Source organism: Myxine glutinosa, chromosome 13 (genome assembly GCF_964187855.1).
Source record: "Myxine glutinosa chromosome 13, kmMyxGlut1.1, whole genome shotgun sequence".
NCBI classification, from domain to species: Eukaryota; Metazoa; Chordata; class Myxini; order Myxiniformes; family Myxinidae; genus Myxine; species Myxine glutinosa.
Genome location: NC_136273.1, coordinates 11,209,900 through 11,224,303, shown reverse-complemented (window position 1 = coordinate 11,224,303; position 14,404 = coordinate 11,209,900). Strand labels below are relative to the sequence as shown.

At 41.4% G+C, this 14,404-nt stretch overlaps 1 protein-coding gene across 4 annotated transcripts in view; it reads left to right on the top strand.

Annotated features, from left to right (window-relative positions):
• Positions 1–230: 230 nt before the first annotated feature.
• LHX6 (LIM homeobox 6) overlaps positions 231–14,404 on the top strand; it is a 78,404-nt gene continuing 64,230 nt past the window's right edge. For all 4 annotated transcript variants that reach the window (XM_068133777.2, XM_078767078.1, XM_078767077.1 and 1 more), the window contains exons 1-2: positions 231–343; positions 7,836–7,982. In XM_068133777.2, the coding sequence (XP_067989878.2) occupies positions 275–343; positions 7,836–7,982 (216 nt within the window). In that variant the 5' untranslated portion in view covers positions 231–274. The remainder of the gene's footprint in view (positions 344–7,835; positions 7,983–14,404) is intronic.

Below are 14,404 nucleotides of genomic sequence, written 5' to 3'. Positions count from 1 at the left end.
GTGCCCACTCTTCCTCTTCTTCTCCCAATCCGTCTTCTTGATATACATGTATATATAATTATATATATACATATATATATATATATATATAATGGAGCTCTGTGAACTCGGAGAGTGTCATTCCTTCGTGTCCGAGACCAGACCATGAAACCAAACTTCGTGGCCTATTCTGAGTGAGCCCACAAACCACAAACACTCTCGCTCTTGACCCTCGGTTAGGTCTCCTCGGTCGCACCTGCAAAGGCGTTTTTGCAAGAGCGAGAGTGAGGTTATCATGGATGAACCCAGACCACTCCGCAAGGCTCGAGTGAGGACAGGTCGTGTGCACAGATCCGGGCCACAGGTACGTGTGCGGCATGTGCGCTTCATTAGAAAATGTTCATTATGTTTATATATTTTCAAGCTCTTAAACAAAGCACCTGCATTTTCTATAGCAGGCACAGCTCTGTGTACATGTTGAACCTATATATCGACGTGTATGTGTGTGTGTATATATAACTCGTCAATTAATAAACCATAATAATCCATAACTCAACAGTTCAACTAATTACGATATATATATATATTGTCCGGTCGAGATCGACCCGATCATGATGAGTATATATGTGTGTGTGTGTGTATATGTATATATATATATATATATATATATATATATATATATATATATATATATTTGTGTGTATGTATATGTATATATATGTGTGTGTCTGCATATGTATGTATATATATGTATATGTGTGTGTGTGTGTGTGTGTGTGTGTGTGTGTGTGTGTGTGTGTGTGTGTGTATCTATATATATATATGTGTGTGTGTATATATATATATATATATATATATATATATATATATATATATATATATATATATATATATATATAAATGTCGATATAAAAAATAAATTATATATATGTATAAATGTCGATATAACAAAGTATATGTATATATATGTATATATTGATATATATATATATGTATAAATGTCGATATAAAAAAGTATATGTATATATATGTATATATTGATATATATATATATATATATGTATAAATGTCGATATAAAAAAGTATATGTATATATTGATATATATATATGTATAAATGTCGATATAAAAAATAAATTATATATATGTATAAATGTCGATATAAAAAAGTATATGTATATATATATTATACATAGAGATAGAAGGTGCGTTCAAAACAAAAACTTCTACAAAGAAAATATGACAGTCCAAGAAAAGTCAACTTTTTGGGTTTTTTCCGATATATAATGAATAAGAAGATATACAAAAGTATTTCATATATATATATATGTGCCGTATATACATGGCATAGGCATGTACCTATTATAGTCATATCTTTTTTGCTAAATATGCATGTGTACATACATCAGTAAGTTAATTATTTTGACATTAAAACCTAATAATAAATAATAAAACCGTTTACCTCCCAACAACAATACAATACAAAGTGAACAATCACATGTTTTCCCTTCCTTGTCGTCGTTAGAGTGACAGTTATAATCGAACATCCTGTCATTGATTGTTTGTTATTTTGCTCAACTTTGTTCAAACTTTGTAATTTGGCAGGAAATACATCAATTAATATTTTTACCATTAAAAATGGATCATTTACATGTGTATATTTACAAAATAAGTCCTTATTTAACAACACAGGCTCCATCCATTTACACACCGAGTCTTTGCTTTGGACTCACTCCGGGTTCCTTTACCGACATGAGTCCAATTCTGCTCCGCTATTTCATCCCTAACTGAAAATTCATGCCCCACAAGTAGGTAATTTCATTTTAAATCATAATATATATGTGTGTGTGTTTGTGTGTGTATATATATATATACGTTGTAAAAAAGATAATATATGTCGGTGAAAATATAAAAGAAAGATAAGGGTGAGAAATACACTATTTAAAAAAAAACACGATCGACGTTTCAGGCATAACCCTTTGTCAAAACGTACATATATATATATACATATACATATACATAGAGATACATATATATATATATACATATACATATACATAGAGATACATATATATATATATATATACGTATACATATACATAGAGATACATATATATATATATATACGTATACATATACATAGAGATACATATATATATATATACATATACATATACATAGAGATACATATATATATATATACGTATACATATACATAGAGATACATATATATATATACAGGGTGATTGAAAAGTAACTCCCTATTTTAAAATATTTAGAAATTATTTATTTATTGTAATATCTTTCTCAAATGTTTAGTGTTTGTTCCATAATGTATGAGAATTTAATCTCTGTTGGTTTTTTTTCAGATTATTTTTTGTTTGAAATTCGGAAGCCCTACAAACATGGCTGGACGTCTTACCCTGCAGGAGCGTGCCCAGCTAGTGGTATGAAGATTGGTCTGATCTCTTTAAAAATATCCTCTGGTCTGATGAAGCGGTATTTCACATCGGTGGGTTTGTGAACCGTCACAACTGCTATTACTGGGCAGGAGAAGATCCTCTTGTTATTTCTGAAAAAACGCAATATCGGCCCAAGGTAACGGTGTGGTGTGGAATGACTTCGGAAAGGATTGTAGGTCCCTTCATTCTTCGCGATACCATGAATGCCAAAAGGTACCTCACCATGCTGCAAGACGAAATCTGGCCAAATATCAGTGCTTCGGAGAATGTTGAAGATTTGATTTTCATGCAAGATGGCGCTCCTCCACATTTTGCTATTGTTGTTCGTGAATGGCTGAATGCCCACTTCCCTGGGAGATGGATGGGTCGTCGTGGTCCGTATGAGTGGCCAGCCAGGAGCCCTGACTTAACACCATGTGACTTTTTTCTTTGGGGTTGGGTAAAAGAGCAAGTCTACTGTACCAAACCAACGACTTTGGAAGAACTTGAAGGGCGAATACGAGAAGTTATGTCTTCCATCCCACAAGAGTTCCTGGTGAAATCAGTTGACGCGGTTCCCGGGCGGCTTGAGAAGCTGGTGGCGCATTCTGGTGCCCATATCGAATTTTAAATAAAACTTCATGTTATACGCTTTCTTCTTATACAAATTTCTTGTAAAAATTATAGTTAGGAAATAAATTATACGTATTTTAAAATAGGGAGTTACTTTTCAATCACCCTGTATATATATATATATATATATATATATATATATATATATACATATACATAGAGATACATATATATATATATATATATATATATATTGTATATACATATACATAGAGATACATATATATATATATATACATATACATATACATAGAGATACATATATATATATATATACATATACATAGAGATACATATATATATATATATATATATATATATATATATATATATATATATATATATATATATATATATATATATACATATACATATACATAGAGATACATATATATATATATATACATATACATATACATAGAGATACATATATATATATATATATATATATATATATATATATATATACATATACATATACATAGAGATACATATATATATATACATATACATATACATAGAGATACATATATATATATATATATATATATATACATATACATATACATAGAGATACATATATATATATATATATATATATACATATACATATACATAGAGATACATATATATATATACATATACATATACATAGAGATACATATATATATATATATATATATATATATATATATATATATATATATATATATATATACATATACATATAGATACATATATATATATATACATATACATATACATAGAGATACATATATATATATATATATATATACATATACATATACATAGAGATACATATATATATATATATATATATATATACATAGAGATACATATATATATATATATATATACATATACATATACATAGAGATACATATATATATATATATATATATATATATATATATATATATATATATATATATATATATATATATATATATATATATATACATATACATATAGATACATATATATATATATATATATATATATATATATATATATATATATATATATATATATATACATATACATATATATATACATATATAAATCGCTGACTCTTATGTCCATCTACATGCAGAGCAAATTAACTGCACTCATCAATTATAAAGCATAATAATAATCTATAACTCACCATTTGATCTTATTATCGTATATTTTCTCATATTCGATTCCTTTAAGATAAAGAACGTGAGTTCATTGGTGTTTCGGTGAGCCTTCATTGTTGGAGAGAATCAACAAATTTGTGTGCAATGTATGAAATGTCGTTTGAAAAATAAGTATGAACCTTGCAACGTTACAGCTTGTAAGTGAGTAGTAGTTAAATAAATAATGTTAATAATAATAATTATCATCATTATTATTATTACTCGCACAAAATGCCGTTAAAATGATAGGCGACCCTTGTATTTTCACAATATTCGCCCTTTGGAAACTCAGGAAACGAAATTACGTAGAATGAATGAATGAATGATCGTTTTAAGGCCATTTTCCCCGCTAGAGCAGGGGTTAGCCTTGTGGGCCCCATGACAATCATGGTTCCCTGTTTGAGGCAATGTTTTTATGGCCGGATGCCCTTCCTGACGCCAACCCTTAGTCGCCTCTTGCGATGCGCAGGGATACGGTGTACCTATTCTAAATCGGGGTACACACCATGATCATTCATCCCAGCAAGCTGGTGCTCAATTTGCCGACCTCGGAAGGATGACAGGCTGAGTCAACCCCCCTTGGCGTTGATTCAGCGATCGATCGGGATTCGAACCCAGGATCCTGGGATCCCAAGCCGGCACCCTAACCGCTAAGCCAACACCAGGCTAAACGAAATTACGTAGACAAACCAGATTTCATTTCCTTGGTGTGAAGCATAAAGTCATCAAAATGCCAATTTAATTCTCACTTAAGTTTCCCCAAAAAGTCATGTAGTCATTTTATTTTATGAAAAACGCAATCCCAGGGGTTTCAGCTACATACGTACATACACACATATGCCATAGCTTCATTATTGTTCGATGATAATTAAATTTAATCTTAAAACATGTCTGGTAAATTCTGCATTTTGTTGTTTATCATAAAGGTCATGTTGTTGTTCATCGCGGATCCAGGAACCCCATTTTACACAAAAGTAAACAAATGTTTTTATTACCTCCGCCACCAAAGGTGGATGGAGGTTATGTTTTCACCACTGTCCCTTTGTCTGTGAACAAAATATCTCAAAAGGTTGTGGACGGATTCGGACGAAATTTGGCAGAGATGTAGCATATGTGACAAGGACGAAATGATTAGATTTTGGTGAAGATCCGGATCCTGATCCGGCTACTAGAATTTTAAAGTGATTCTTCACCATTGGAAAGTGCCTTCAGAAAGTATTCAGACCCCTTCACTTTTTTCACATTTTGTTATGTTGCAGCCTTATGCTGAAATCGTTTAAATTCATTTTTTCCCTCATCAATCTACACTCAATACCCCATAATGACAAAGAGAAAACAGGATTTTAGAAAGTTTTGCAAATTTATTAAAAAGAAAAAACTGAAATATCACATTGACATAAGTATTCAGACCCTTAACTCAGTACTTACTTGAAGCACATTTGGCAGCGATTTCAGCCTCGAGTCTTTTTGGTTATGACGCGACAAGCTTTGCACACCTGGATTTGGGGATTTTCTGCCATTCTTCTCTGCAAATCCTCTCAAGCTCTGTCAGGTTGGATGGAGACCGTCGGTGGGCAGCCATTTTCAGGTCTCTCCAGAGATGTTCGATTGGGTTCAAGGCAGGGCTCTGGCTGGGCCACTCAAGGACCTTCACAGAGTTGTCCCTAAGCCATTCCTGCGTTGTCTTGGTTGTCTGCTTAGGGTCATTGTCCTGTTGGAAGGTGAACCTTCGGTCCAGTCTGAGGTCCTGAGCACTCTGTTTCAGGTTTTCATTAAGGATATCTCTGTACTTTGCTCCGTTCATTGTTCCCTCAACCATGACCAGTCCCCCAGTCCCTGCTGCTGAAAAACACCCCCACAGCATGATGCTGCCACCACCATGCTTCACCGTTGGGATGGTATTGGGCAGGTAATGAGCAGTGCCTGCTTTCCTCCAGACATGACGCTTAGAATTGAGGCCAAACAGTTCAATCTTGGTTTCATCAGATCACAGAATCTTGTTTCTCACAGTCTGAGAATCCTTTAGGCGCTTATTTTTGCAAACTCCAAGCGGGCTTCCATGCGTCTTTCACTGAGGAGAGGCTTCCGTCTGGCCACTCTGCCATAAAGCCCAGATCAGTGGAGTGTTGCAGTGATGGTTGTCCTTCTGGAAGTTTCTCCCATCTCCACACAGGATCTCTGGAGCTCAGCCAGAGTGACCATCGGGTTCTTGGTCACCTCTCTTACCAAGTCCCTTCTCCCCCGATTGCTCAGTTTGGCCGGGCGGCCAGCTCTAGGAAGAGTCCTGGTTGTTCCAAACTTCTTCCATTTAAGAATTATGGAGGCCACTGTGCTCTTGGGAACCTTCAACGCAGCAGAAATTTTTTTGTCGGCTTCCCCAGATCTGTGCCTCGACACAATCCTGTCTCTGAGCTCTGCAGGCAGTTCCTTCGACCTCACGTCTTGGTTTTTGCTCTGATATGCATTGTCAGCTGTGAGACCTTATATAGACAGGTGTGTGCCTTTCCAAATCATGTCCAATCAATTGAATTTACCACAGGTGGACTCCAATCAAGGTGTAGAAACATCTCAAAGATGATCAAGAGAAATGGGAGGCACCTGAGCTAAATTTCAAGTGTCATAGCAAAGGGTATGAATACTTATGTCAATGTGACATTTCAGTTTTTTCTTTTTAATAAATTTGCAAAACTTTCTAAAATCCTGTTTTCTCTTTGTCATTATGGGGTATTGAGTGGAGATTGATGAGGGAAAAATGAATTTAAACGATTTCACCATAAGGCTGCAACATAACAAAATGTGAAAAAAGTGAAGGGGTCTGAATACTTTCTGAATGCACTGTATAGCAGGATATCTCAAAAAGTTGTGGACAGATTTGGACGAAACTTGGTGGACCGGTTGGCTGTCTGACAAGGCCAAAGAGATTCGATTCTAGTAAAGATCTGCATATGGATTCGGATATGAGAGTTATTTAATATTTAATTAATTCTTCACCATTGGGAGATAGGGACAAAAATCGATACATAGCAGGATATCTGAAAAAGTTACGGACGGATTTGGAAGAAACTTGTTGGACAGGTTGTGTGTGTGACAAGGAAGAATCGATTCAATTTTGGTGAACACCCAGATCCGGATCCAGCGAGTCGAATTTTTAAAGTGATTCTTCACCATTGAGTGATATGGCCAACCAGGTGGAGGTATGCTCTCTACTTAGTTCTGTTCTCGTTCATCATTTTATTATCCCCGCCACCAAAGGTGGAAGGAGGTTATGTTTTCATCCGTTTGTTTGGCTGTTTACATGATGTCTCAAAAGGTTATGGACAAATTCGAACGATATTTGGTGGACAGGACTGGTTTGTGACAAGGACAAATTGATTACATTTTGGCGAAGATCCGAATAAGGATAAAAGGATTATTTAATTTTTAAAGTGATTCTTCAACATTGAGAGATGGGGCCAAAAACGAGAAATAGCACGATATTTCAAAATACTGGGAACAGATTAGGCCAAAACTTGGTAGATGAGTTGGAGAAACTCGGTTTCATGGAGAAACCGAGTTACAAAGAAGGGAATAAAACTTTTTTTTATCACTTTTCGTTAAAGCAGGATCGAGCACTGACAGAAAGATCGAAATGTCCCTCAGTGGAGCATCCGCTTCCTTCACCCCCCATTGGCGTGTCCACCAGGACTGGACCAGCCAAGCACGTTTGCGTGAGCTGTGGAGCCTCGATCCGGGACAGATTCGTCCTCAAGGTTCTTACACTCCTAAAGCCTTTCATATACTCTCAATAGAACCTTCCCCTCTGTTAATATGCTCATGTATATATATATATATATATATAATTTTTAATAAACAGGAATAAACAGGTGGGGCTAGTGTGGAAATTTCTGACTCAACCCGGGACTCGAACCAAGGACCTCCATCACTTTCGTGGTGACAGCCCACTGCGCTATTGAGCCAATGGAATCTCCTCAGAAATTTTCCACACTTAACACTGCGAGCTTTATAATGGCCGATGTCTAACGTGCCTGCTAGGCAGATGTCGGACGTGAGCATAAGTATATATGCGTATGCACGTGTATGCAAGTATATGTAGAATTGCATTGGAGATTAACTCATCTACAATTTTTAATAAACAGAAATTAAATTCCTGCATGGGGCTAGACATTTATTTATTTATTTATTTATATATATACATATATGCTCGACATTTTTACCCCTCGCCTTACTGAGGGATTTAATCAAAAGACAACATGTTGCACTTCACAAACATTTTGGGGTATTCACTCTATCATTTGCCAGAGAGAGAGATATTATATGATGTGAGTAAAAGTCACTTCCACTTCGCTTTCTCAGCTCAATGTTGGATGCTTTGGTTTGGACCTCCGCTGAAAATGAGTGGAATGAAACATTTTGCAAATTTTGAATTATTCTCACTCAGATTTCAACATCACTGCAATGCATATTGTTAAGTTGTTTAAACTTTCTTTATATAAGAAGAAGATTATTTGTAATACCCGATACCACGGGGGGAGCTATACAATGCACATTTACATACAGAGGATTGGGGTCTTCCCCCCACCATGAACTTCTTCTTCTTCCCCAGATATGCTATGAATGAATGAATGAATGATCGTTTTGAGGCCATTTTCCCCGCTAGAGCGGGGGTTAGCCCTGTGGGCCCCATGACAATCATGTTTCCCTGTTTGAGGCAATGTTTTTATGGTCGGATTCCCTTCCTGACGCCAACCCTTGGTCGCCTCCTTCGATGCGCAGGGATACGGTGTACCTATTCTAAATCGGGGTATACACCAGGATCATTCATCCCAGCAAGCTGGTACTCAATTTGCGGACAGGCTGAGCAACCCCCCTGGTTTTAGCGAATTCAGCGATTGACCACGATTCTAACTCAGGATCCTCGGATCCCAAGCCTGCACCCTAATCGCTAAGCCCACACCAGGCTCTCCCCCAGATATGCTACACAGACGGAAACCATAATTGCGGTACCCTTGGGCAACATGAAAAATCTGGTTTGATTTGGTTCAGTCCTTTAATTAGTTTTTTCAGCATATATAAACAAATCAACAAACAAATAAATATAGAAATATTTTAATGAGTTTGTTTTATTTCAGAACTTTCTCTTGTATATGCCAAAATGCCAAAATTACCAAAATGCTTGCCAAAATCAAGACTCTCTGCTCACCTTCACTCCTTCATTCCTCTTTTCTCCCGCCTCGGGAACAAACTCCCTCACTCCCTTCAATCCCACTCCTCCCTCCAGGTCTTTAAAACAGCTGTTCACCACCATCTCTTATCTTCCCCCATCCAAAACCTTGATCTTTTCTACCCCCACTAATTCACCCCAGATCCACTTTTTTGAAATACCAACTGCTTTCCTGGAAGTCCTTGGTGTCCTTACGTTTTATACCTATCCTGCCTCCCCCCAAGCCCTCTCCCTCCCACACATCTCCCGATGTCCCTGCTCTCAAATGTTGTGTTTGTGTGCTTCCTCCCCTTCTCTCCCCATCTTGTCGACCGCTCCCCTTTTTATATACTTTGTTTGCTTGTTTGTTTGATTTGTTTGTTTGATAAATGTTAGCTCTTTCACGAGCCTCGACTCTGTATACAAAATATATATATATATATTGTTACAGACGTGGTGGTGGATGTTAGTTTACCGAGCGGTTTGGTATGACCACGTCTGCACAAGTTACCCGATTATACTCGAACGTTGCCGAGTCGCGCTACGCTAGGTCAATGAAGGAAAAGGATACAACGGCTGGGGTTCAAATGACACGACACCAAGGGTTCAGTTCTCAAGACCTCCGGAGGAGGTTATATTAAGGCGGAAGGTTAGATTACAACTACAAGAGGGACATCATAGAAAGACAGGCACTGAGACACACTTATATTAACCCCAACAGACGACAGATAAACGGGACAAGGCTGACTCACACGGGGATTGATGGCAAGGAAAGGCGGGTATCGATGGCTCCAGGTGCACCTGGGCGCAGGGCAGAATCGACCTGGTCCGGTCCAGAGATGCGGGAGGTTTCACAGCGCTCGAGGTGGCGTCTTGTCGTCTCAAGCTGGGGGCGCATCTGACGTCACGTCCGGTAAGTCGCTGCGTATATCCGGCGGGGAGTGACACGCCCTCGGCTCGTTAGCTCCGCCCCAGATGGAATCGGCTCGTTGCTTCTCATTGGGTGCATGCGGGGGGGGTTACCGGCTCCGCCCTTGACGAGGGGCTGACAGGGAGCCCCTTCGTGGTAACCCCGTGGAGCGCATGGTCATGGCGGCTAACCGAGCTGGTGGGAGGACGCACACTCCCCCCCGCGCGCCGTGGTTGTAGTTGTTGTTGTAGCTGCAGTTGTTGTTGTTGTTGTTGTTTGGGGAAGAAGATGGAAGGAGGTATGGGAAGGTCCTAAACTCACTACTGGTGCCATATAATCACATTCTGGTGCAACGAAGAGTCAGAATTAATGGAAAGGAGTCCTTAACTGACATAGACTAAGAATAACTAGCAAGATGTCCGAAAGTTGTCTACGTGAGATGCGGTGGACCTGGGCACGACATTTAATGGGGGAAAAAGGGGAAGGTCGGTTCTACAGAGTGTTGTTTACAGACAATGGGACTAGGGAATGGGGGATTGGGGATAGTTGGGGAGTATTGGGGAAATAGGGGAATATTTACAAGCGGATATGGAGGCCAAATTCCATATTCGCAACAATATATATCTTTGGCAATAAATCTGTTCATTTGAGTGTTAGGGGAGGGGGGGGGGGGATTTGGAGGGGTTGGAGTGCCCTTTATAGGTTAGGGCTGGAATTTGTTCAGAGTGCCGGCGATAGCTCGCCTCCTCTTCGCGAAGGATACAGTGGGATCTTCAACGTCCACCAACTGATGCCAGTGTAGATGGGACAACCAGTTCAGTGTCCATTCGAGGGACGCCAAACACATTGATGAATCATCCTACTTATGAAACACCAGAATGGCAGTTTAGAGCTGGCCCGGGATTTGAACCCAAGCTAATTAGCCGAGAAGGGAATGTGCATACCTCGAGGACCTTGTCCATCCTGCATGCCACCACATAGTAAAATAAGGCAATTATCTAGATGTATGTACATACGTACATCTCCACCAAATTTTAGATATGTACTCAGGGTACCTCGGGTCAGCTCATGGGCACAAAATAATTCCTACTCCTTCTCCCTGCTCCTTCTCCCTGCTCCTTCTCCCTGCTCCTTCTCCCTTCTCCTTCTCCCTGCTCCTTCTCCCTGCTCCTTCTCCCAGCTCCTTCTCCCTGCTCCTTCTCCCTGCTCCTTCTCCCTGCTCCTTCTCCCTACTCCTTCTCCCTACTCCTTCTCCCTTCTCCTTCTCCCTGCTCCTTCTCCCTGCTCCTTCTCCTTCTCCCTGCTCCTTCTCCCTACTCCTTCTCCTTCTCCCTACTCCTTCTCCCTGCTCCTTCTCCCTGCTCCTTCTCCCTACTCCTTCTCCCTGCTCCTTCTCCCTACTCCTTCTCCCTACTCCTTCTCCCTGCTCCTTCTCCCTGCTCCTTCTCCCTACTCCTTCTCCCTGCTCCTTCTCCTTCTCCCTGCTTCTTTTCCCTGCTCCTTCTCCCTGCTCCTTCTCCCTGCTCCTTCTCCCTGCTCCTTCTCCCTTCTCCTTCTCCCTACTCCTTCTCCCTGCTCCTTCTCCCTGCTCCTTCTCCCTGCTCCTTCTCCCTACTCCTTCTCCCTGCTCCTTCTCCCTGCTCATTCTCCCTACTCATTCTCCCTACTCCTTCTCCCTGCTCCTTCTCCCTGCTCCTTCTCCCTACTCCTTCTCCCTGCTCCTTCTCCCTACTCCTTCTCCCTGCTCCTTCTCCCTGCTCCTTCTCCCTACTCCTTCTCCCTGCTCCTTCTCCCTGCTCCTTCTCCCTGCTCCTTCTCCCTACTCCTTCTCCCTGCTCCTTCTCCCTGCTCCTTCTCCCTACTCCTTCTCCCTGCTCCTTCTCCCTGCTCCTTCTCCCTACTCCTTCTCCCTACTCCTTCTCCCTGCTCCTTCTCCCTACTCCTTCTCCCTACTCCTTCTCCCTGCTCCTTCTCCCTGCTCCTTCTCCCTACTCCTTCTCCCTGCTCCTTCTCCCTGCTCCTTCTCCCTGCTCCTTCTCCCTACTCCTTCTCCCTGCTCCTTCTCCCTACTCCTTCTCCCTGCTCCTTCTCCCTGCTCCTTCTCCCTGCTCCTTCTCCCTACTCCTTCTCCCTTCTCCTTCTCCCTGCTCCTTCTCCCTGCTCCTTCTCCCTGCTTCTTCTCCCTGCTCCTTCTCCCTTCTCCTTCTCCCTTCTCCTTCTCCCTGCTCCTTCTCCCTGCTCCTTCTCCCTGCTCCTTCTCCTTCTCCCTGCTCCTTCTCCCTGCTCCTTCTCCCTACTCCTTCTCCCTGCTCCTTCTCCCTGCTCCTTCTCTCTACTCCTTCTCCCTTCTCCTTCTCCCTACTCCTTCTCCCTGCTCCTTCTCCCTGCTCCTTCTCCCTGCTCCTTCTCCCTGCTCCTTCTCCCTACTCCTTCTCCCTGCTCCTTCTCCCTGCTCCTTCTCCCTGCTCCTTCTCCCTACTCCTTCTCCCTACTCCTTCTCCCTTCTCCTTCTCCCTACTCCTTCTCCCTGCTCCTTCTCCCTACTCCTTCTCCCTGCTCCTTCTCCCTACTCCTTCTCCCTGCTCCTTCTCCCTGCTCCTTCTCCCTTCTCCTTCTCCCTGCTCCTTCTCCTTCTCCCTGCTCCTTCTCCCTACTCCTTCTCCCTGCTCCTTCTCCCTGCTCCTTCTCCCTGCTCCTTCTCCCTACTCCTTCTACCTTCTCCTTCTCCCTACTCCTTCTCCCTTCTCCTTCTCCCTACTCCTTCTCCCTGCTCCTTCTCCCTACTCCTTCTCCCTGCTCCTTCTCCCTACTCCTTCTCCCTGCTCCTTCTCCCTGCTCCTTCTCCCTTCTCCTTCTCCCTGCTCCTTCTCCTTCTCCCTGCTCCTTCTCCCTGCTCCTTCTCCCTGCTCCTTCTCCCTGCTCCTTCTCCCTACTCCTTCTCCCTGCTCCTTCTCCCTGCTCCTTCTCCCTACTCCTTCTCCCTTCTCCTTCTCCCTACTCCTTCTCCCTGCTCCTTCTCCCTACTCCTTCTCCCTGCTCCTTCTCCCTACTCCTTCTCCCTTCTCCTTCTCCCTGCTCCTTCTCCCTGCTCCTTCTACCTGCTCCTGGCAGGAATTGGGGAGATAACTCGCGATTTTTGCTTGTGCACGGAGTGTGCTTTAACCACTGACTCCTGCCGGAGGGAGGGTGTATCGACACCTTTTTTCACACCCCGAGGGAACGGATGTTGCTACTACTAAAACGAGATGTGGCTGTCCGTCCGGGACGTGAAGAAGAAGCAGGACCTTGAGCAGGGAGAGAGTAGTGACACCATATTTTGGGAGCGGATAATTACTAGTTGGTTAGAATGAAAAAGAGAGTATTTTTTAACATGAAGGTCATAATCGTAACTCTGAGTTATAATGTTGTTTTTCTTCCTCATGAAGAAAGGATCGAGGTGCACACCCCTGGATTTCTCAGAATCCACCTGTTTCAAACTCTAGATTTCATGTGATAGGCCCTTGTGCCTCTCTGTTACGAATCAATGACACCAACTGGTGTCACCATCCCTCCGAGTGTTAAATCGTGTTGGATAATAACCTCCCTGTGGCTGCTTGGCTGCATCATTTTCTGGGAACGTGGTTGTGCCGCTGATGCAGTGCCCCCTGTTACTGTAGCAAGCTGGTACTCATTTTGCCGACCTCGGAGGATGACAGCCTGAGTCAACCCGCCTGGTGTTAATTAAACAGCGGGCCTGAACCCAAGACCCTAAGATCTTAAGCCAGCCACGTTAACCGTTAAACCGACACCAGGCTTGATAACTAGATGATGGTCGAAAAAGAAAACATGCCCCCCACCCCCCCCCCCCCGCCCCCCTCTGCCCCCTTGCCATTACATTCTCAACTACAACGGCACTCATTAGAGAGCATACCTCCACCTGGTTGGCCATATCACTCAATGGTGAAGAATCACTATAAAAAATTCTACTAGCCGGATCCGGATCCGGATCTTCACCAAAATCGAATCGAATCGTCCTTGTCAGACACCCAACCGGTCCACCAAGTTTCGTCCAAATCCGTCCA